This window comes from Anabrus simplex, chromosome 2 (genome assembly GCF_040414725.1).
Source record: "Anabrus simplex isolate iqAnaSimp1 chromosome 2, ASM4041472v1, whole genome shotgun sequence".
Classification (NCBI taxonomy): domain Eukaryota; kingdom Metazoa; phylum Arthropoda; class Insecta; order Orthoptera; family Tettigoniidae; genus Anabrus; species Anabrus simplex.
This window is the reverse complement of record NC_090266.1, coordinates 663,897,705-663,922,239: the sequence shown is the minus strand read 5'-3', so window position 1 is coordinate 663,922,239 and position 24,535 is coordinate 663,897,705. Positions and strand designations below refer to the sequence as shown.

At 39.0% G+C, this 24,535-nt stretch overlaps 1 protein-coding gene across 2 annotated transcripts in view; it reads right to left on the bottom strand.

Moving 5' to 3' along the window:
• Positions 1-24,535, bottom strand: part of dsh (Segment polarity protein dishevelled) — a 357,971-nt gene that overhangs the window by 301,579 nt on the left and 31,857 nt on the right. For both annotated transcript variants that reach the window (XM_067141180.2, XM_067141181.2), the window contains exon 4: positions 23,654-23,739. In XM_067141180.2, the coding sequence (XP_066997281.1) occupies positions 23,654-23,739 (86 nt within the window). The remainder of the gene's footprint in view (positions 1-23,653; positions 23,740-24,535) is intronic.

Sequence of the window (24,535 nt, the reverse complement as noted above, 5' to 3'; positions counted from 1 at the left end):
GCAAAATCGTCAGAAATACTCAAAATATGATGCATAAATCCTTCGACCGTTCCGTTCGATGAAGAAAAGCGGCTGATCGATTGCTGCGTGCTGACTTCAATCGATATTTACAATGGGAATAGCAAGGGGAATAAGATCTGTATCGATTATTACCGAAATGTAAATAGTGTCACGGAAATAACGAGATAGACGCAGCGTTGTTTTCCTGTTCAAAATTGAAACTAGTGAAGAGTAGAAAGTTGAGCGATCGTTTAAGTTATGGGGCACACGACAAAAACTGCACGCGAATGGTCTCAGCAATATGCAAAGGATAGTTTATATGCCACATATTCAGCGAAAGTGCTTCGCAAGTACTGTACACTGACTTAGCAAATGTCATGGGATAGTCACCTAATAGCGTGTGGGGCCTCCTCTGGCCCTGCGAACTGCAGTGAGACACCGTGGAAATGAGTCGACAAGTCCCTGGTAGTCCTCTGGACGCACCTGACACCAAATCAGAGCTGCCGCCGATGCTGGCCTGTTTGTGGGGCAGGATCCATGGCACGGAGCCTGCGTTCCAGGACATCCCAGATATGCTCGATAGGATTCATATCGGGGCTCCTGGGTGACCATGGCAGTCGTTGGACCGCCGCTCCAGGTTCCTGGAACCATTCCCGGGCGACGTGGGAGCGATGTAGTGGCGCGTCATCTTGAAACACTGCAGAACCGTCTGGGCGCTGGAAGACCAGAAATGGGTGGAGATGGTCTCCGAGCAGCTCAACATACTGCATACCATTCGAAGTCCCTTCCAGAACAACTAGGGGGCCCATTCCATACCAGGAAAATGCACCCCAGACCATAACAGAGACACCGCGCCCTGGACCACACCTTCGAGGCAGGCGGGATCCTTTGCTTCATGTGGTCTGCGCCATACACAGTCTCTCCATCGGCATGGTGCAGTTGAAATCATGTTACGCCATTGTTCCAGTGTCCATCCCTGGTGACAAATGCGCGTCGTCATGCCCGATGACGTTGGGTTATGAGTGGTACCTGTGTGCAGCGCCGGGTCCCATACTCCATAGAACCCATGTTCCTATGGATTTTCTACTGGAAGACGTGTCTAGCACGGCCTGTGTTGAATTGAGCGTGATTTGTTGCACGGTTGCCCGTCTGCCACTATTGATAATCGGTCTCAGACGTAGCCGGTCACGTCATCGAGGGTGGCTGGACGGCCGGTCGTTCGTCTGTTGTGGACGTTGACACCCACATTCAACCATTCACGATACACCTTCGACACGGTTGATCGCGTGAAACCGAATTCCCGCACCACTTCCGAAATCGCACTTCCCATCCGTTGGCACCGACCACCCTACCCTGTTCGAACGGTGTCAGCTCACTACGACGTTCCATGTTACACCTGTCACATGCACAGCCACTGCTCACAAGGTCTCCTATAAAACTGCTGCTGGCACAGGGGGCGTGTGGTGCGCAGACAACACACCTGCACATCAGTGCTCCGCTATTCCATGACATTTGCTCAGTCAGTGTGATTGCCGAGTTTGGTGGGGGGGGGGGGGGAAAGCATAGTGAAACATGTTAAATCTGAAATGCACATGGGTAAGCGACGCGATAATGGAAGTTCAACCCCTGCTGCTAGTACGTATCAAAGAAAGCAATCTTCTGTACTTACACAGATAGTTTTAAACGACAAAAAATTTCCAGAGATAACTTCTCGAAACGCACAGCTGAAGTATTTGCCAAAGCAAACATACCTCTGAAAAAGCTGGAAAGCAAAGAGCCTGGAATACTGAGTTTTCAAATGAAGAGCTTCCATGTGTGAGAACTCTACGTGAAGTATATTTACCGGTAAGTTTCTATTACATTGATCGGGTACGGTTTAGGTATTACGACATCGAAACCACACGCAAAATTGAAGGATACCGAATTTGAGTGCGATTTACATATCGAACTATCTTACCCGTAGCCACATGATACAGTTATTTTAAATTATTTTGTTATAATTTGAGATTTTTCTTCCTTTATAGAAGTTGCATTCTGCCTGCTGTCAGTTCTTGATGCATACATCTCTTGGCACAGGCCAGAGCAAAGTGTAGCTTCCACCGAAGTCCCAGTCTCACCCATGGCTGTGACAATATGGCAGCTGCTGGGGTGTGGGTGGTGCTGATTAATGACATTCAGAGCACAGCCAGTGAGTCAGTGTAATGAAAGGTATTGCTCATAGGGTTACTTGTGCTACAATAGCACTGTCTGGCCCAGTAAGGAAAGCAATGGCAAACTACCTCACTCCTCGTCTTGCCTAGTACGCCTCATTTTGGTACTACCATTGGTTTTTGTGATTCTCCTATAACTGCATCGCCTTAGGTGGTGCTATTTGAGGATCCAACCAGCCTCTGGGCTGATGACCTAACAGACAGACGTTGCATCTGACCACCAGAAAGAATAGCAAAGGCTCTAGTGGGGAAGAATATCAACATACTCTGTGATGAAACTACAGATAGAATGGGCTGTTGTGTTTTTATCATCATATTCAAAGTCAAAGCCGGATCGAAAAGACAGTTGCACGTTGTTTCTGTGAACTATCTTGATGCAGGAAATACTGCAAACTGCTCTTGTGCTGTTTTATAAGCTATGCGCAGTTATAGTGTACCATATGATGCAGTTAAAGTGTTATGAAACATTAAGTGTGGTCAATAGGGGATCATTTAATAGATGTACAGTGCTGGGCACATAAGATCAGCTTGGTTGGCAATAGTTGGGTCGCAGTGATAACAGACTTAAATCATGTGGTTGTGATGGTAAAGTCTGCATTTTTGAACACACGTAAGCAGAAATATAATTATTTACAATTCTTAACATCAAAGTATGGTGCTTCAACGGAAGCAAAGCTTTTTCCTGCACCTGTCATAACCTGATGGAATAGCTGGTTTCATGCTGTCTTCTATTTGAGTACTTACTTTACTGATGTTACATTTTTCAAGATGTCTGACATGAGAGACATCAACAACTGTGGTATTAAGTACCTGACTAATCTGAGTGAGCGAGAAGTGAATAGGCTTCACTCCCACATGGTTTTTGTCACAGATCATGCAGCTGGATTGGTTAACCTTACTTAACTTGAAGAGTCTCCGTATCCTACCTCTCATTTCCTTTACCCCAAACCGCATAACCTTGACACCAGTTTTATCTTCATTTGTGAGGGTAATTTTTCTGCAGCAACTAATGATGCTTTGATTAAGCTCACTCCTCTACACCAGGCTGCATGTAGAGACATTTGTCAAAGCTGCTCATTCTTCACAGTGCGAGCTAGCCACATTGAAAGCATAAGCATTTTGTGTCAATTTCTCAAGCATTGTATCCAAAAAATATAATTTTGGATAACACTGATAAATTAGATGAGCTTGAGAAATTGTTTGGAGTAACAGATCTCTCACGAAACGATATCTGGTCTGGCTACTGTTCTCTGAAACATGCAATTCAAACCCGGATGAAAAAAAGTGAAAAATGTGATTTCATGCTTGCATTAACTACAGTTCAGACAGAGTTCAGCATATTTGCTAACTACTGTCTTGAGTTGTTGTGGACCCCAACGAACAATGTAGATAGCGAGCGCGTGTCGTCTCATTACAACACAATGGTTAGATAGATGGTGCAATTTGAAAGAAAGAAAAAAAGCAATACCAAAGTACTGACAATTGTATTTGTATTGTGTGGTGAACCAAGGACAATGATTATTGCACTTCATAAACTTGGAATCGTTAAATTTACTAATACCATGCGATTATTTTGATGATGATGCTTGTTGTTTAAAGGGCCTAACATCTAGGTCATCGGCCCCTAATGGTACGAAATGAGACTAAATGAAATGACAAATTAAAACCCGAAAATCCTCCACTGACCAAAATTCAAAACGTGAGGACGAAGAAGGAATGGATGGATATGAATTTAAAATGATCAGAGGAACCGACCCACAGTGCCTCACATGCACAGAAGCTAGCGTAAAACAATAGTATTACTGACCAAGGGACTGCTTCTATAGCACAATACTGAATCGATGATGCTTGTAGTCCAAAGGAGTCCAAAATCCAAGTCATCGGACCCTCAAAATGGTACTTATCACTAGAAAAATAGAACCTGGTATCTGTTATGTTGTGGTACTAATCATGAGTAGCGTAGAATTGCAGTATTCCACACATTATGGTACTACTGACAGGTAATGAAATACGCACATATATTACAGACCTACTGAGTTTCACACATTGCGGCGCCATTGACAGGCAACGCAAACCTATGGTGTTCATCACCTAAGTGTACTAACCACAGGGACTCGTACTATCCCGTGGTGTTCCTCATAGAGTGGTCACTAATCATAGGCAAGCCAGAACCAGGGTTCCGTCATCCCATGGTGTCGCTCACATAGTGCTACTAATCACAGGTACTGTAAAAGCCGTCGCACTACTGTCATGCTGCTCACGAGCGATTGATGAATAAGCGAGAGAAGTGATTATTATGTACTCATACTGATGACGTCGTAGTTTGGGGAGATAATGAAGAGGGAGTGCAGACACAAGTTGATTTATGGAATGAGGAGATATGAAATTTTGGAATGAAGATTAGCACTGTGAAAAGACTTTGATCATGACAAGAGGTAACAGAAAATTCAGGGGAGTGATATAAATAGGAAGTGAACCTCTTGAAGTAGGAGCCTAGTGAAAATTTTTAAATATTTGGGCAGCATGATGTCACAAGATGGAAATTTGGATAGAGAAATTGATGTAGGATTACAGCAGTCAGCAAGTCTCTACCAGTGTGTGAGAGACATTGTATGGAACAAAGATGTGCCAATGAAGTGCAAGAAGGTTTTATACTCATCCTATTATAAACCTACACTGCAGTCTGGATGTCGACTAAACAAAACCAAAGTAAGATACAAGCACCTGAAATGAGGTTCATGAGGAGCATACAGGGAAAGACATAGACTGATATGAATAAAACTGAGATGTAACTCGGAGACAAGTCTCGAAGGAGGATTGAGACGGAAGTCACTTACGAGACCGAACTCGTCATGTATATGAATAAAGTTTGTTTCTCGCTAACGAGACTTGTCTCCTTTCGCTTGAGATGAGTCTCGCACACTGGCTCTGGTATCTGTCAGCTGACGAGTGAATTACTACAAAAAGTGGTTTTGTTGGAACAGATGAAAGTGTTAGATTTACAAGCGAAAAAGATTGAAAAGCGACAGTGTGTTCTCGAAAAAAAAAAAAAACAGAACTCATTTTAGTGCAAAAATAGATTTTGCAACTGCAAATGGAAAATCTTTTACATGAAAGGGAGAGAAGAGCAGAACAAACAAGTACAACCGAAGTGGAACACCCACCGATATTTTTTTCATTTAGAATAGTTCTTGACAGACTTTTCTTCTTCAGTTATGTTTCACTTGGGAGCCTATTCTGCAAACTATAGGCTACCTTTCGTATTAATCAGTATTCAATAATCGCTAGTCCTTATTTCAATTCTTTCTAGGCTTACATAAACGTAGTGGCTCGTACACTTGGTATACTTGAACCCCAGCTTGTGAGTTTCCTTCAAGATATTGTGTAAGAAGTTACATTGTATTTATCATCACATTCAGAATCCACATGCAAATGCATAATTTTCTGCGGTCATTGAAAGTCACTCAAACACTTTTTAGCACACGCTTCGTACTTCATTCTTCACGAATATGAAGAGTTTATTGACCATACCTGTGCATAGCTAGGGGTGTTTCTGCCTATAATGTACTTTTTTTTTTCTACAATTTGTTTTACGTCGCACCGACACAGATAGGTCATATGGCGACGATGGGATAGGCTTAGGAGTGGGATGGAAGCGGCCATCGTCTTAATTAAGGTACAGTCCGAGCATTTGCCTGGTGTGAAAATGGGAAACCACGGAAAACGATATTCAGGGCTGTCGACAGTGGGGCTTGAACCCACTACCTCCCAGATGCAAGCTCACAGCCTCGCGTCCCTAACCGCACGGCCAACTCACCCGGTATATAATATACCACCAATGTCTATATACTGTTGCATAAACTGTCTAAATTGCAAACTTTCAAAACTTAGAAACAATACAAAATGCTATCCATATTGATAAACGAAGGGAGTTGTTTGATTTGGCCCGGGCAAATTGCAATGGAACTTAGTAACATGATGAGCTAAGACATCCGGAACTCAATGGTGATAACCGTTCTGCCGTGAAATAACATTTTCGTACCGGTATTTATCGGCAGTAAATTTTTGCTCCAGTTTTAAATGTAACGTGGTGTGTAGATGGCAGCGATTTCAATGAAACATGGTAGGATGGTCAATTAAGACATCAGAACATCGCTGCATGATTGACGTTGTTACATAGGTTACCCGCAGTGAGACAAAATGAATCACTCCTCTCAACAAGAATCCGAAAGTTTAAGGCTATTTATAGCATGCAAGTTTATATACAAATGACGAGGATTTTATATTACATATTTTAGCCTCCATTGTAAATGACAAGGAAGTATTAAAAGCCTAATATTTTGAAATATTCATATACTGTGCATGTTAGTAAAATGGGTTTGACGAGCAAGACATTCTGTTCATGTTGTCAAAATTTAATTTTCACTCTATAGCGCACTGTTTAATGTAACTTTAAAATAGAACTATCAGTGCATTTCTACCGTGCATACGCGAGGTCAATACAGCTGCAAACCACCCAGCTGTTCTTTAGCAATTAATGATAACAATGTCGTTGATTTTATGACAAAGTGAATATCAGCAATAAATTTAAGACAGGTAGATTGACAATTCATGGAAGTTTCATCGAAATCTGTCTGATCCAAACCAAATGCTTTCCTCGTAGTATTTGGCGCAAGTGAGATTTTGGTGCGATGGTTGAGAAAGAGCAGCACTCATAGAGGCAGCAAATCATTGGCCGAATAACGTCATTATGCGAATCTGTTAAATGTTGTGAAACCAGTTACAGCATATTTTTTCAAGGGCGCGAGCAGCCGGTTGAAACTATTAAATAAACTTAGAAACAGTGCAATCGAAAAAGGCATGGGCAGGGAATTTTACGGCACTTAAACATAAATGGGATAACTTACACCAGGACCAAAGATATTCACACATTCGTTCAATACCATTTGGCCAACATGTGATAGAGAGCGATAATTTTCAGATTTGAAAAAATATCCTTCTAGATATCAAAATGTGAATAATAATAATAATAAGTAATAATTTCGTGTGGCTATTTCTAGCCTGGTACAGCCCTTGTAAGGCAGACCCTCCGACGAGGATGGGTGTCATCTGCCGTGTTACTGTAGTGGAGGATAGTGTTGCGAGTTGCAGGAATGTTGAGGATTTAAGGTTAAAATCTCTGACCCGACAGCGAATCGAACCCGCTGACCATTCAGCTAAGGAGCAGGACAAAGTGAATAATCAAAACCTTGAATAATTGTCATATCTTAAACATAGCTATGTTTTGTTTCGGCCTTTTCCGTGATTGTGAATTAATTTTATTTAAAAATGTTAGTCATGTTTTGTGAATAGAAAAAATGTCAACGCACAGAATAGATCACACATGTAGAATAGATTAAGAATAATTAAAGTAATTTAATAAGTACTAAGAAAATTATTAGAATTGTATGTTGCACGGTTTTGCATAGTTTTGGTTTGATTTCGAACATTTTAGACTTTATGATGCATGTAAATCCTATCGCAAATGGCTATCATCGTCATCTTTATCATTATTGTTATATGAATGTCTCGTGTATTCGCTCCAGAAAATGTGCTAAGCATTCCACATTTTCTTTCCGGTAACGGTAGAGATCTTTATAATCATGTTCGAGAGAATTTCTTCGTGCTTTATAAATTTTTCTTCTCCGTTGTAAAACCATCATAAACTCCGCCATCACTTTTTCAGCCTGATTCTATCGGCTTGAGTCACCTTCTGGGCTGTCTCAAATTCTGAGACCAGTCTCCATTCAGAATGACTAAACTCCAGTTTATTCATATACATTTGGAGATGTGTCTCCGAGAGAATCCGCTAACGAGCTGTGTCTAAAGGAGCAAAGGTCACTGCTGAGACACCGCTTTTTTATTCATATACATTTGAGACATGTCTTAATATTTATGAGACAAAAGATACGTCTCCGGTTTATTGATATCACCCAATACGAAGTAGAATACGCAATGAGGAAATAAGTAGAAGCGTGGGAGTGTGTACACCTCAAGAAGAGATTGATATAGTTAAGCTAAAATGGTCTGGACGCATGATGAAAATGCCATGAGAGAGAATACCGAAGAGAACATTCATGGATACAGAGACTGCCAAGAGACCTAGGGGACGGTCTAGAATGTGATGGAGGAGCTCTGTTGTGGACTGTATTGCAAATAGACGAGTCTATAGCAATAAAGTACTAGAAGAGTAATGGTGGAAAGATCGAGTAAGGTGGAGGGTTTTGGTACATTCCCTACCCAGAAAGAATCTGTAAAAGGGAATGGATGAAGAAGAAGACAGGAATTAAATTGAAACCGACAGGGGAAGTCTGGGATCCAGGCGAAAACCTGTCCCATCTCCGCTTCTTCCAGCACAATTTCAATAAATTATTACTAATACATTTTTATTAAAAAATATTACTACATATTATTATTATTATCATCACGCAGGGGGTTTGAGCGTCAGCGTACCTTGTGCCGCAGTAATTAATCTGTATTGCTCTCGAGTGGCTGCACACCCAAGTCGGAATCAGAGTCGGGGTCAACACACGAGATATCACCAGAGCTGTCATCATTGAGATTGATCACTATCTTGTCGTGAAGACGTTCTTTGAGGCCATCAGCTTCCCACACAATGATATGGAGGGAGACGTAACACCTCATGACCTGCAGCTGCTGCCAGATTGTCAATGCGATAGTTTGCATCAATTTGCACGAATTTTATAGAGTATTTCCACAAGTTTATTCAGGGGGTTCCCAAGTAAAATTATTCTCTGTCAACCAAGCCTGAATAACAGGTTTCATGGCACTTTCTGTGGGCACACGCTCGATTTTCACCGAGTGATAGGAAGCATTATCTAGGACAATAACTGAATTAGATGGTATATTCGGTAATAAAGTAAAATACCAGTATAACAAAATTTTGGGGACCTCGGAAATAAATTTGTTATATTGAAATAAGTCAATTCTTAAGCATTCGCCCATTGCTAAACTTGCTGAAGAATCTATGTTATTTCAGCATGAATTTACACTTAAAAAACCTTAATACTGTATTTATAAAATGAGAGGAAAATTAGGATACAGTGGAACCTCGATTCTCAGTTTTTCGAGGGACCATGAAAATAAAACATACAACACGGGAAAACAGAAAATCTGGGAATGAATGAAAACCATCAACAATTTGGCTTAACATCACAAAAATGAAATATGTATAATTATAATCTTACAAAAACTCCTAAACCAAACCAAACTACAGCCCCAATGGTACTTTGCCTGCCAAGCGACCGCTGCTCAGTCCGAAGGACTGCAGATCACGAGGTGACGCATGGTCAGTGTGACAAAACATGCTGGCCGAATTCCTGGCTCTCTAGATCGGGGTCGCCATCTCACCATTAGATAGCTCCTCAAATAAAGGTAACGTAGGCTGAGTGGACCTGGAACCATACTTATATCCAGGTAAAACTGCGTGACCTGGTCGGAATCAAACCCGGGTCCTCTGGATGAGAGGCGGGCATGTTAGACTGCGAAACCGCATTAATTACTGGTACACGAGTTCAAAATCTCGATACTTTATATTCCATTTTACAAGGGAATCTTCGTCAGTTTCCCTTGAAAACTTATTTCAGTTCAGCAACTTTGATTAGCCAAACTCTTCGAAGAATCTAATAACGCCAAGCCAAACAACAATCGACCGCAAGTAGTTTTTAATTCTCTCATCTAATAAAATAAAGCACATTAGATACAAAAACGCTCAACATGATGGCGAAATCCCTTCTTTTCTTAATCTTTCATTGTATTTTGGTCTCCGGTATACTGTTCATAGGCAGTTTCTGGAAAACTTGTACCGTGTAAATTAGGTCTACATCGACTTTTAAAGGTTATGTTGAACTCGAAAACATGGTTTCGAATGTAAGTATAGATTCTCAAAAGTTCTCGAATGCATTAAATTCAATTCTGCGCATCATTAATCCAATCTAATTGGAAAGATAAAAGAAATATAATCAAAACTTCAGAAATGACTTATTCGTGACCTTGAAGTCGTCTGGAAAGCGCGCTCGCTGCACATCAGTACAAGTTCGAAATGATACAAACCATTTAAATGCAACGTGCACAAATAAAACAACTGCGGTTTTTGGTATTTTAACATGAAAACGTAAAATTCCCTCCCATGGCTTTTTTTTTTTGATGTAAGTTCTGGCCTCGTTAACATAATCGTGTACCGGTACAACAATATTAAAATACCGTACTAAATTTGTGTTAAGGAGCAGTTTCAATTCCTGCCTGAAATCCCAGTTACTCTACAGTGCCCTGAGGAAAATGCCGAAAACCTGTTCGGCAGTACAATCAAATAAATGTAAAAATATAAACATCCAACCCTGGACATAATGTGGACGTTTTATAAGTGCGAAACATTTGACGAAACTCCTTCCGACTTCAAGCAGAGCTGTCAAAAAGCGCCGTGTCTCCTTACAATTGTTGTGGCCACTCTCTGCTTTATCATTTTCCGAGATTCTCTAAACAATACCACCCGAATGCGATGCTAAGATGATCCCTTATGCAAGTTCACCGCCGATCACTTTTCCAGTACCGGTACAGTACTTGCTCTAATTATCGCAATGACGGGGCGTTAACGCCAATAACCATAAGTATGCCATAGCCGTCCTTCCGTGATATACAGTTTATTAAAAATCGACTGATCGAGGATTTAGCGTTGATGGGACTGGAATTTCTGGACGGTTGATCCGGGAAATCGTTCCTTTGAGGAACGGATAATGCAGGATTTTTACGTGATTTAATTACGATGCTTGCGAGACCACGTAATTTGAACGCATATTCCGGGAAAACGTAGTTTCCAGGAACGGATAATCGAGGTTCCACTGTACGTATATTTACATGAACTAATAATATAAAGTAGAGGTACTAACAAGAAGTTTTCAGCATCTCAAATTTTACCCTGTACCGGTACATTATCTCCTAGACTTCATTTTTTGAAAAAGTCTGATTTTCCTCTGAACACTCCCAGACACAAACGAATATTCAAGGTAGTCAGCAACCACTGCAACTCAATTTAACACAGATTCTGGCACATCACTACATGACAGAAGGAAATCCTGAAGACTACGTGCCCTGTTTATTGCCTGCACAAGATCCAAACTCTGTTGAACACTTTGAGGCACATTTTCCTCTTCCACCTCATCATCACACAGATTCCTATCACTTATATCTGCCACAATCTATTCTTCAGTGATTTCCTTTTCCACTAACACATCACAGTCCACGTTGACATAATCAGTATGATTTACATTTGGTGGCACATCCAACTTTTCACACAAATGCTTCCAGTTCCCCTCTGTTTCTGTATCCAACTCTTCACTTTCTGTGATGTCTTCTCCATAACCCACTCCAGCTTTTCTAAAGCAATTCCTGATTACCTCTTCTTTCAGTGTTCTCCTTGCAGCACTGAACATCTGCATTGCTTCCAGTAGTTGACAATGTCTCTCTCTGAGGCAATGTTACATAGCATACGCCGGACCATACGAGCTCGGTAACGCCGCTTCACCACGCAAATTAACCCGATCCAATGGCTGCAGAACTGAGGTAGTATTTAGAGGCAAAAATTAAACTTTCACATGCTCCAAGTGGTGAGGTACACAATTGTGAGAGGAGCAATCGTCTAGGATGAGAAGAATTCTCCTCTTTTCGGCCTTCATCAGACGTCCCGGGCACAACAGCCACCCTCCGAAGATCACCGAGGTCATCCATGCCTTTTTGTTGTGCCTATATTCACAGGGCAGATGATGTACTCCCTTGAAGCACCTTGGCTTCCCAAACTTCCCGATTATGAGAGGCTTTACTTTATCCATTCCTGTGGAGTTGGGGCACAAAATAGTCGTTAACCGTTCTTTTGAGCTTTTGCCCCCGAAACACTTATTTACCTTGAATTCAAGGGTTTTGTTCTGGATTAATTTGTAGAATAATGCAGTCTCGTCTGCATTATAAATATCCACCGGCAAATATTCCTTCAAGGCAGCTGATAGTCGCATCTTCATGGCGGATGGAGACACTATCTTTGGGACGCTGTTTGCTTCACCATTTACAACCTTGTGGGAAATGTCGTATCTTTCCCGGAACCTATGAAGCGAACCAGTACTCCCACTAAATTCCAGAAATCCAAGCGAACGTGCAAAGGATCATGCACGCTCGCATAACAGTGGGCATTTGACAGGAATGTTTCTGGTCCGCATTTCGACAAACCATGTATAAACGGCTTTGTCCACCTCCTCATAGTCTGCCTACCTGATCTTTTGTTGTGGGCCAAGGGCATCAGCATCAATATTCTGCTGTATCTTACTTTCCTGTTTTAGAAAAGTAGATAGTGTTGAAGGACTGATGCCATACTTCTTTGCAATTTCCCCTTTTTTCCACCTCTCTCCACTTCCCGAAGTATTTCACATTTTTCTTTTAAAGAAAACTGCCTTCGCTTCTTTTGATCCATATTGGCGAAAGAGTTAACTGGCACACTAAGGCTGCTCGTCCGTTGGAAGCAACTAAACGCGATTACGAGATCAGGCGACTACGTGCGCACTAGCGTGACCGATCCCAAAGCAAAGACTGTAAGGAGAACCGCGTCCACTGCAAGCAACCTCGAGCAGTCAATTTCAGCTGACAACAGGCAACAAGCGACAGATCACCCTCGAATGGGATCTGCCACTTGTAGTCGCCTGTACTCCATGGTTTCTGCAAACATCCGGTTGTCTGTGTCGTCATATGCAACGTTATTTTTATTATTACTACAGTATCAATCAACATTTGTCATGGATGTAGATACTGAAAAGCTGATAAGTGTGGTTTGTGAAAGAACACCCCTGTCATAGTATTATATGTACATGGAATGAATACTAGTGTTTGTCTAAAAAAGTACGAGACATAGTCATAATGATCTGACATACAATTGGATTGTACAAATTATTTGATATTAATGAAACGTGTATTAATTAAAATATCGAAAAATAAATCTTCGAACGTTGTTGAATGAGAATCAGCTACATAGAATTACAAAAGAGTTGTTGACTCCAAGTGGTTGTGTGATAAGATCAAAAGGCGCTTGAAGCATCAGTATAGAAGTGTTGCGTCTCCTCCTAGAATAATCACAAGTGTTGCTGGCATGCTGGGTGCGCGAACAGATGATCTCGTGGGATATCGTACTTGGCGAGAGTCGAGACTGTTGGTTACGGACGTATTTATTAAAAACACTAGTATCCATTCCATGTACATATAATACTATGACAAGTTTATTATTGAATTTTAGTTACATTTAAGCATTACTTTCTCCACAGACTAGATTTTTATGATTGTTTTTTCTTGTATTAAATCATGTATTATACTTTAATGAGGAACCAAGTTCAGGGCCCTGACTTAGCTTTAGATTAAATGTGGCTGAAGATGCTTACAAAGCTTAAGCAAAACCTGTCCCATTTTAACATCTATGTAATATTTGTATCTTGAACTTAAAGAATGTAAAGTATTGGATTGGTGGTTTTTAATAAATTTGTTTGAAACTTTTTACATTCTGTACTCCAATACGGCTATCATAATGAGACTAATAACATGCACGAAACTTCAGATGACAGTGAATTGTCAATGATCTGAGTGTTGGACAGATTTTATTTACGATTTTTGTGATGAATTTATTAATTGAAAACTGAATTTATATTTGTGGTATATTTGAAGAAAATTAAATAGGTATGCAAGTTATTCGATTTTTAATTTTTTTCCGTATTTTGCTGTCTCAAATTTAGGGTGCGGGTCTTATTTGGTGATGGGTGGTATTCAGGATTATACGGTATACACTATTACTGTAACTATATAATACAAAGATCCACATCTGATGTTGGCTAGGTTAGAACAAAAGAATAATAGAATATATAACTCTGAGAAAACATGGAACAAACAACACTAGTCAAGGAGTTGAAGAGTTCATGAATCACTAGCCGCCACATACTACTCCCTCCCACTGACAACGCAGATGAATCTATCCGGCAAGCACACCGTGCGATCAGAACGTGTAATTCGCTTGCTGGACTGATGGTTATGTCCAGGATTGATCATAGAGCTGGGTTGCACTGGCATTGAGGACTTGGGTGATGTACAAGGTTCCAAGTTAAGCAGTAAGAAGGCTGGTTTAAATCTGTCAATGGAGACTGTCTGTTGACCATGAGGCGTTTCCGGAGTGAAGTTCTTTTCAGAACGTTTGATTACACAATACAGTCAATCGTAAAAAGGTTGGAGAGGTTTTCCAATTGCACCTTGTCTGATGAATACATGTAAAGTTGTAAAGTTTTGGGTGGATGAAGATAGATTAAGCAGAGTGATTTCAAATGTTGATTGGCTTGTCAATGAGGTTAGGAAATTTCTTCAATAAATCCTGATGCTTGTGATGTGGATCTATCAATAGCACTAATTTGTGACTTGTTGAATTTATAAAGCCTGTGCTTGAGAGTTTAGTTAGTCTGTCAATCGCTTCGACATAACATTTAACAAGATACCAAAATAACCCAAAAAAATCAGCTCCAATAATAGGATGGAGTACATCAGCTAGAAAAAATGGCCATGGAAATTTTCTCCGAACACCTATTTCAAGGTTAAGTAGGTGTTCGCCATAGGTGTGCATTGTGGAACCATTTGCTGCATAGAGTTGCCGCTTGTGAATGTTTTTGCATTCTAGTGCGGTGACAGGTAGAACTGAGACATTGGCTCTAGAATCCACCAGAAATCTTAGCCCCGTGCTGCAATCTGTTATGAACAGTCGGCGGGATAATTCAGCCTCCTTACTTTGTGCCGCGCCACGTGATGGCCCTAAATGGTTTCCGGCAATGTGTTTCTACTCATAGATGGTTGAACAAAACGAGCATGGTAGAGTGCACTTTTTAGCATTCTGCTTGAACTTGCGGTGGTACCAGCAGATGGAGTACTTGGGAATGCGCCAAGATGATTTGGATATATTCCGTGATGGTGATCGGGTTTGGAGCTCTTGGATGTAACTCGTTACCTCGGAAAGTTGCTTTTCAAGATGTGAAAATCTTTCATCATGTAATGGCTGAGCAACTACTTCAGTGCTATACATGAACTGGCTATGTGGTGTTACTTCTACAATTTTGTCGGCCATGAAGACCATGGCATTGAGAAGTCATGGCTAGCTGCCAGAATAGATCGTGCATTGTTGGGAGGTCATTGTAAAAAAATGTGTTTCTTCTAAATCATTGGTCATTTGAGAATCCGCAAAAGCACGCATTTCTCTCAGTAAGGAGGTTTGGATTTTTGCCTCCTAACTACTTCTGTAAGTAACTTATTTGCCTTGCGGGTCTCCGACTCTTCGAATTCTGTGATAAGACGTGCTTTCGTCATTATACGGTGTAGTCAAGAAAGGTCTAGTTATGTAGTCTGATATTAATTCTGCAATTTCACTGTCGAGAGATCGAAAGATATACATTTGGTTACCTCATTTGTTATGTTTGCGGTGACAAATTGGGATTCAACTTGTAAAGCCCAAACATTGACATTTTTATGCCAAACTGGTGGTATTTTTACTGCTACCCGCGAAACTCCCACGCCGGCACTCGTTCCGTTGTATACGGTTGGATGGGACGTGTGAATACAATTGTGGCCGTTGTAACTGATTATGTACTCACGTAACCGTCGTTAGATCACGTCGGAGTCACCAGATGTAGTTTTTGGTTTTTAAATATACATTGATTATTACTACAACTACATAATACACAGATAGATACCCAATGTTGGTTAGGTTAGAACGATAGAATAATAGAATATATAACTCAGAGAAAATACGGAACAAACACTAGTCAAAGTAGACATGATATAGGCTTTTGGGCTTATGTCGTGTCAAGAAAATAAGGTGAAATTCTCTACGTTTCGCAGAGAACTGCGCTCTGCGTCATCAGAAGAAAATCTCGACTGTCCACGAGAAAGTCTTTTTAAACAATGAGCTTTAAATTTAGACTTACAATAGAAGTGGAAATGGTACGTTCATTCATCACCAGAAGCGGAAGCTGACGGAGCCATCAGAATCAAACGCTAGCGCTGTACCGCATCCGGGGAGCCATCTGGTGATGAATGAACATACCACTTCCACTTCTATTATAACGTCTAAATTCAAAGCTCATTGTTTAAGAAGCCTTTCTCATGGACAGTAGAGATTTTCTTCTGATGACACACAGCACAGTTCTCTGCGAAACGTAAAGAGTTTCACCTTATTTTCTTGACACAGCATAAGGCCAAAAGCCTATATGATGTCTATAAGTACGGCCTGTGAAAGCATCAATGGCAACTAGTCCAGGTACTTATGAGTTCAAGAATCACTGGTCGCCACATGGTTAACAACGGTTGATGAAACTGGACTTCAATCTATATGATGGTGAAAACCATCTTACAGCGGCTTCTGGCATTATATTTTGGAACTTTTTCCTGTTGTGTCAATAACGGGTGTCTTCTACTTTACTGGCCATCATATCGTACTGATTCTATCAACTTGCGAAAATTTAAATTTACAATTCCACCTTTACAATACTGCCATCGTCTTTATTAATAAGACTACATTGAACTATATTGGTGATACATGTTTCATCCTTCAGACACACATAAAATCTTTGGAAATACGGTAAGGGCACATTAAAATTAATGAATAAAAAGTCTGTAAATCCTGTGAAGCGGCGTATTAGGGTCTTGTCAATCCTGAATCTTAAAATAGCACAACATAAACATGATGTGAACCATGAAGTCCAGTTATTGCACAGGTTAAAATGTCCTTACATGCGTAGAATTACACAAATATAAAACAACATGAGTGGCTATGTGAATTAAATTAACCCAAAAATTATCCTGACATTGTGAACATAATGTGCTGTTCTTGAATGTGTACATAAAATAGTATAATGTTGAAGCTAACCAAGTGCGATCCTCGAAGGCTGTTGAAGACTGACTGACAGGAGGTTGTGGGGAGTTTGATGTAAGGAGAGACGTATGAGGTACTTACGCGCCTTTGAGTAAAGAATTTTATGATTATCTCCTCAAAAAGTATATTGATTTCTTCAGATATTTCATTCAGATTATAAATTGGGTTGCATTTTTGATCAACATTTATAAAAATGTTTTCAAAAATATTCAATAGATTCCCTTTCTTACTTAATTGGAGAATTTGAAGGTCTTGTTTTATGTCCATGAATGTATGATTGGTATCAACCATATGAGAACCCATTGCCGCGAATCTGCCGTATTTTGACTCATTAACATGTTCCTTATACCTTATACTAAAACTGTGGCCTGTCTGTCAGATGTAACTGGCGTAACATTGCTGGCACTTTAATTTGTAAACTCCTGATTTCTGAAATTTGTTATTGATGTTATTAATAGTGTGCTGATTATAAAAAAGATGAGCGGTGTTGCTGGTTGTCTTGAAAGAAACTTTCATATTAAGTTTCTTGAAAACATTAGTAATTTCATAGATTTTACTATGACTGTAGGTGAACAGGGCAGAACTGTCTTCTTACTCTTCAGTATCCTTAGTTAAAGTCGAAAAAGATTTCTTCTCAACTTTGTTAATAATTTAGACCACAAATTGCCTGTTGAACTCGTTACTTTTAGCTATTAAATAAACAGTATCCAATTAATTTTTACGATCTACTTCTGACATGGGTATAAGCCCTATGAATCATACTATAAAAGGAGGCCCTCTTATGTGCAGCTGAGTGCATGGAATCTTGTCTAATTACGTTTGCTGTTTGAGTGGGTTTTCTAAATATTTTATATTAATAACTGTAATATCAATAAAATTCAATGCTTTATTATACTCGCTTTCAAAAGAAAATTTAACCTGTGAATCGGTTTTATTTAATTGTTTCAATACCTCCTCTCCATTAGCAACGTTGTGATCAATTGTTGTAAACGTGTCATCCACGTATCTCAACCAAAATATTATTCCTTTAATGTTGTTGATTTTATTATTTCAGAAAATCAATGTAAATGTCCGCTATAATTCCCGAAGACCGTACTGTTTATAAATCTGACCATTAAAGGCGAAATAATTATTAGCGGTGACGAACTCCAAAATATTAATAAAGATTGCTAACTCTTGCCTACTTAAATTACTGTATTTGAGTAGATTGCTCTTTACAAGTACTGATTCTAAGTGAAAGGGAAATTTTTGAACCAAAAAAATAAGTAACACAAGGATGGCTTACACGGGTAAATACCGTATATTGCTTAGAGTGTCCAGGAACAGTGTTCACAGCTTGGGAAATCTGGCAGTCAACCAACTGGGTGGGGTAACCCTTAGCGGGGACGGCATTCCTCAGGTTGTCAATGTAGGAGGCACAGGCTTTAGATGTTGAAAGAGTCCATTTCCCTGGATGATAAGCGTGATTGATATAGTTTGATGTGATATGGGTGAAAACTGAAGTAGTGGATATACTGCGATGGTTGGCGAGTTTAACGTGTACAGAGGTGTTGATTCGACCATCCTGGAGGTGGAGGTCAACGTCAAGGAAAATGAGAGAAATGGGGGAGATACGCCAAATTAAATGGATTATATGGATGATGATGATGATGATAATAATAATAATAATAATAATAATAATAATAATAATAATAATGTTAGCATTGATGCTTTCATGGCCCGTACTTTCAGACATGATAATTATGGGCTTTTGAGATTATGCCGTGTCAAGAAAACAAGGCGAAACTCTTTACGTTTCACAGAGAACTTTACTCCACGTCTTCAGAAGAAAATCTCGACTGTTCACGGTGAAGACTTCTACAATAATGAGCGTTTGAAATTAAGAACGCATTATTGTTGGAGCTGTAGTGGTATGCTCATTCGTCACCAGGTGGCTCACAGTAATAATAATAATAATAATTATTATTATTCTATCCTCCACTGACGAAGGTTAGTCTTTTGTGTGTAATACAGTAAAAGTCCCGTTATAGCAAAAATTCATAATGGCAAAAAATGTACTTACTATAGCGGATTGTTGTTACATCAGATTTTTTTCGTAAAAGTCGGGAAAATCCCCACACACATTACAATCAGTATGCAACAGCAATCCATTTGTTCAAAACTTTCATTTTCACAGATTTCCAAACTACGGCTTACTTATAACGTATTTGTCTAACGTGACAACGTGAACGCCGATGTTCAATTTCATTCGGAAGAATTGGAGTAGTATCACTGTAGTGGCTTCTGTGGCAAACGTTTCAGTTTTCTTATTCAAACAGAGTCACCTAACTTAACCTTATATGATTCGTGAAAACATTTTCAAGCCCCAGTACAGTAATGAAAACCTTTTCGCTATAAATTACTTGGAAATAGCCTTTCTGAAATGTAACCAGAAACGAGAAAATATAGTGAAACCTTGTAGTGTGCGTTCCTCATTAAGACTATTTCTCTCTTAGCACATCGTAAATTCGAAGTCACGATTCATGTCGTATTAAAATATCTGAAAATAACACATTTATCACGTCACAAAATTTCATTATTACCAGCCTGTACGATCATATTTTTCCGAGCCCTGAAATTGATCTTTGTCATCCCTTGTGAAAGGAACATGATTTCCGACACAGATTAGAGCCCTCGCCACAGGAGGCAGGTCTGGCAAAGTTACGCAAAAACAGGAAATGGGTTTGAGCTCCGGAACTTTAGAGAATAAATTATAGCTTCGGGAAGCAAACCAATAGCCTCAGGAATGTTCAGTCTTGATCCGGAACTTTAGAGAGGAAATTATAGCTTCGCAAAGCAGATCAATAGCCTCAGGAATATTTAGTTTTATCTCCCGTTTTTAATGATACCGCTGAATAACCTAGTAAGCATTCTGTGCTTGTATTTTTCATTCCATTCAGAAGTTAGAAATGCATTCTGTGTTGAGTGATGTAGTTAAGGGTAGCAAATATTTGTCGCATGATAGATTACTTAAGGATTAGGAACATAATTGTGTGAAGGTGACTAGAGTGGTGCATATTTGTGTTGTAGTCTCGTTATAGATAGGCCTACTGAGAAAGTCATAAAATTCCTTATTAAAGAAAACAAAATCCGGGAAGTGGACAGACACCCGCATCTTTCAATGGTGGCACGTTATGTTGAAACTCGCCTTTCTACTTTCAACTAGAGTCGATCGAAGTGTTGTCGCATTCAAGATGACGGTCAAAGTCATTTCTCTCTCACATTTCTGGGTTTATCTCCAAATAATTCATGGTCGAAGAGTGTGATCTGCAACAGTGCGCTGATACTTTAACGGACCCCCACTGCAATGCAATATTTTTATATTTGTTGTCAGGTGTTTTACACACCTTTTAATACACTGTTTTATTTAATAAGCCGCAGTGGGAAAGGTTTTCATATTTGTTCTCGTATTTTTCATGCCTTTTAACACTTTCATCGCATCTTTAGAAACTGTAGGTTGCCTATATCTTTCACTGTACCCGTGCATATAAGACGTAAAATGCACGCATGTCGGGAAAAAAAAGCGTTTATATATTCGTGCTGAATAGCTTTTATTTGCGTATTCAACAGTACACTTTCTCGCTCAACACATTATCTTTCCTTGTCCCCTGCAAAAACGCTAACGAGGTTTTACTGAATAAACTAACCTCGAAAATAAGTAATCCACTCTGCGCCGTATCTCGAGGTATATCCCCTTCTTGCTTAATTTCAGTAGTTTTAAAATTAAGCGATTGTTTACTTTAGCCTTTATTTCTAACGAGTTAACTACTGCTATCGGCCAAGTTATTTACTCATTTACTACGAAAACAGGTTCTGTCTCATTTCCAATTATACTTGCAGAACACCAGTCGACGAGTATTACTAATAGACTCCGATATCGCCTTCGAGTTCAAATGTTGGCAAGAGAGCTCGCTAGTACACATAGCAAAATATCTATACCGAAGATGATCGACCACATTCAATATAATCACTGGAGTGCATAAACATCACATTAATAAATGCTCGTAATAATGGATGCATCAGTGATAGGGTTCTCACTGTAACCGAAAGATAATATACACTTTAACCCTACACTGCATAGTGTAGCGTTTTCACTACATAATATTCTTCTTCTTTTAGTCCAGTAATATGCTAAAAGATGGCAAACCTAGCTATGTACATAATATCTTTGAAATCTGTACTTCCAGAAATTATGCTACAGGGGGATAAGGGCAATGATTTTCTCCATCTATGTGCTATATTATCTTAGCCTGTGGCAGTTGGACATGTGTCATGGCGGCTGTACATGCACGAGTAGCATTGAAATATAATTCTAGGTGATTCGCTGACGATTGAAGTTTAACAAAAATACTGCACTATCCACAATATCCTTATATTTTAGCATAAATGTCTAATAATGTTTAATTTACAATATTTGTTACTAAAAAGTCATGAAATATGAGTGTAGCGTTTTTGCTACATCATGCAGCTAAGGCATTTATTTTCAGATGCATGTTTGAAGGTTACGGGCAATAATGACTTGAAGTACTTATTGATAGTGTTCTATTGATTATTTCATTAATGCTGCAAGATTTAAGTAATAATAATAATAATAATAATAATAATAATAATAATAATAATAATAATATCTATTGTAATTTATATTGCATTTTCTCAACATGGTTTGTTTACCTTTATCAAATATATTCGTAATTCCTTTTGACATAAAGTCTTATATCTGGGGATCATCTGAAAATATGCGTTACGGAAGGTAGCCTGACAAAAGTGTAACCGTAGCAACTCTGCAGGCTGTGATGCAAGGTATGGATGGATGGCCAGACAATGTCACCTAGTAATCGTGCAGTCTGTGATGTAAGGTGTGGATGCATGGTCAGACATTGTTACCTAGCAACCGTGCAGGCTGTGATGTAAATTATGGATGGATGGCCAGACAATGTTAAATAGCAACCGTGCAGGCTGTGATATGAAGTATGGATGGATGGCCAATCAATGTTACCCAGCAACCATGCAATCTATGTTTTATGGCTGGTGGTCATCTGAAATTAGCAGCCGTTGATGGATGGCCATGACCGAGCAGCACTGCATTTGAAAAATAATGCAGATTGTTTCAAAGGCTATAACATCAGTTGAACTGCGGATATGACCTATCCATTTGAGCAAGCTATTATTTTCCAATTCCTTCAATGTAATAAATCTCTTTTAATTGCTTAAAAATAATTTTATTAGTTTTATATGTTATTATAAGTAATAAACAATAATTCTGCTCATATACTATACTGGGTTACATTTGTACATTAGTAGCCTTCAATGCATGATGTAGCGTTTTTGCACATTCCTGAATTTTTCCCTTTTTGCCCACCAGTATGATCAAATACATCAAAAATATGTTGTCAATGTGATGTTACATATCTAATCCCCCTCTAATAATATTTTCACGTCAGAGTTGTGGGTGTAAATAAATTCATGCAGTGTAGGGTTAATACAGGGATTTTTGAAGGGACAGAAAAAAGCTGTCGTTATGACCGAGTTCTTGCTATAGTGGACTTCTACTGTATATCCATGTGTTCTTAAACGGCAAGTTGTTGCTTTCCATCTGTTTCCTAGATGTATATATCTCGCTTCGTCTAGCTTTCTTGCATGAATATTTATGACTTTAGCTACATTTATTCAATATTAATCAAGTAGAAATATGAATTATTTTACACAATTAAAGTTACGGATTGAAATCAAGAATAAGAAAAAGATTTTTGTTCTTCTCTTACAGGCAAAGGTGAATTTTGGGAGACATTATAAAGAAACAGCTAGAGCTACTACCAAATTTGAATGACATATGCCCACAATATTTATAAATGCTATATTAAAATTTATCAATGATAACTTGCATTTTTATGGAGTTGTTAATTTTGTTAGTTGCATCCCCTGCAACATCTCCGAGTATGTTGCTGAGTATAAGCAATTCATGCATCACAATACAAGCTCCTACTGCCAAATTGGTAGACCGCCCATTCTACTACACAGAATATGTATCAGAAGCACCAGGTATATTATCATTCAACCAGACTTGAATCACTTGAATACCAGAGGGACGACTTTAAAACCTAACCATGAGTAAGTTTAACAATAATGTTATTTGCTGAGTAAGTTTAATCAGTGGCAGTTTAAAACTTGCACGTTACCACCCCAGCCTCCCTTATGACACAGCAATCCCGTTTTAAGACTGTGCAAGTCTAATGTTAAAATTATCCAACACCTAAACTCTATGATTGTAAAAAAAAAAACCAATAATGTGCAGAATTGGTACGATCTATACATGGTAAGTAACTAGTCCATATAAAACCATGTCACGAACAACAAAATGTGAATAAGGCAAAGTGAAAAAATTGCTAAAACTCAATAGATTAACACAATTTCTCACCTTGTCGAGAACTGATGATCGATTCAGTCTCTGTACAAGTCGTATCTTCAAGATTTGTTCGACCTCCATGGACTGGATTTATGATGCTAAGGACAGAAACGGATAGTTAAGCAAAACCTGTTTGCGTAGAAGAATAGGTTTACATAATCTCCAAGATTGTCACAATTTTTATTCAATATTTTCAAGTACAGTAATGGACATAGAATGCTAGAGGAAACAGAGGAAAAATTACCAAAATAAAAATATTGCTGTCATCTAATTGCAAAGACAGGAGAAAGAATCTATACAACTGGCATAAAGAATGACTGTCACATATATACTGTACAAGCAAGAGCCATCTATGAAGGAGACTACTTCATTCAAACATTAGCCACTAACAAAAGAACTGTTGCACCGATGAAAATCTAGGATGATAACGCAGGGAGCCCCATGGTTGTCCAATATTTTTAACCTAGATCTACTCATATGGGTAAAAAATACACTCCATCCACCAATAATATCTTTAAATGCTGCTGAAAAGATAGCTTTAAGAAAAAAATCAATAACCAGTTAGATGATCTAAAGAAGACAAATATGTACTGGTGACAGACAAATAATGGTTTTCATTATTGTAATTATAATGTAAAGTTCTCAACACTGTTGTTGTACTGCATTGAAAGGTGGACACAATATAATAATTTTCTTGTAAGAGTCAATTTTTTGAGATAGTCGAGCAATACATTTGCCATCTTTTTCAGAGTTTACACAGAAAACACTTGCTAGAGGCTGATTAGAACATATAATACAGCTCCCTGTCCCTATAATAAAACACAAACAGAACAGTGTTGTTCGCCACAAGAAACCATAGTGTCTAGCATAGATAGGTAAAGGATCACAAAGTAT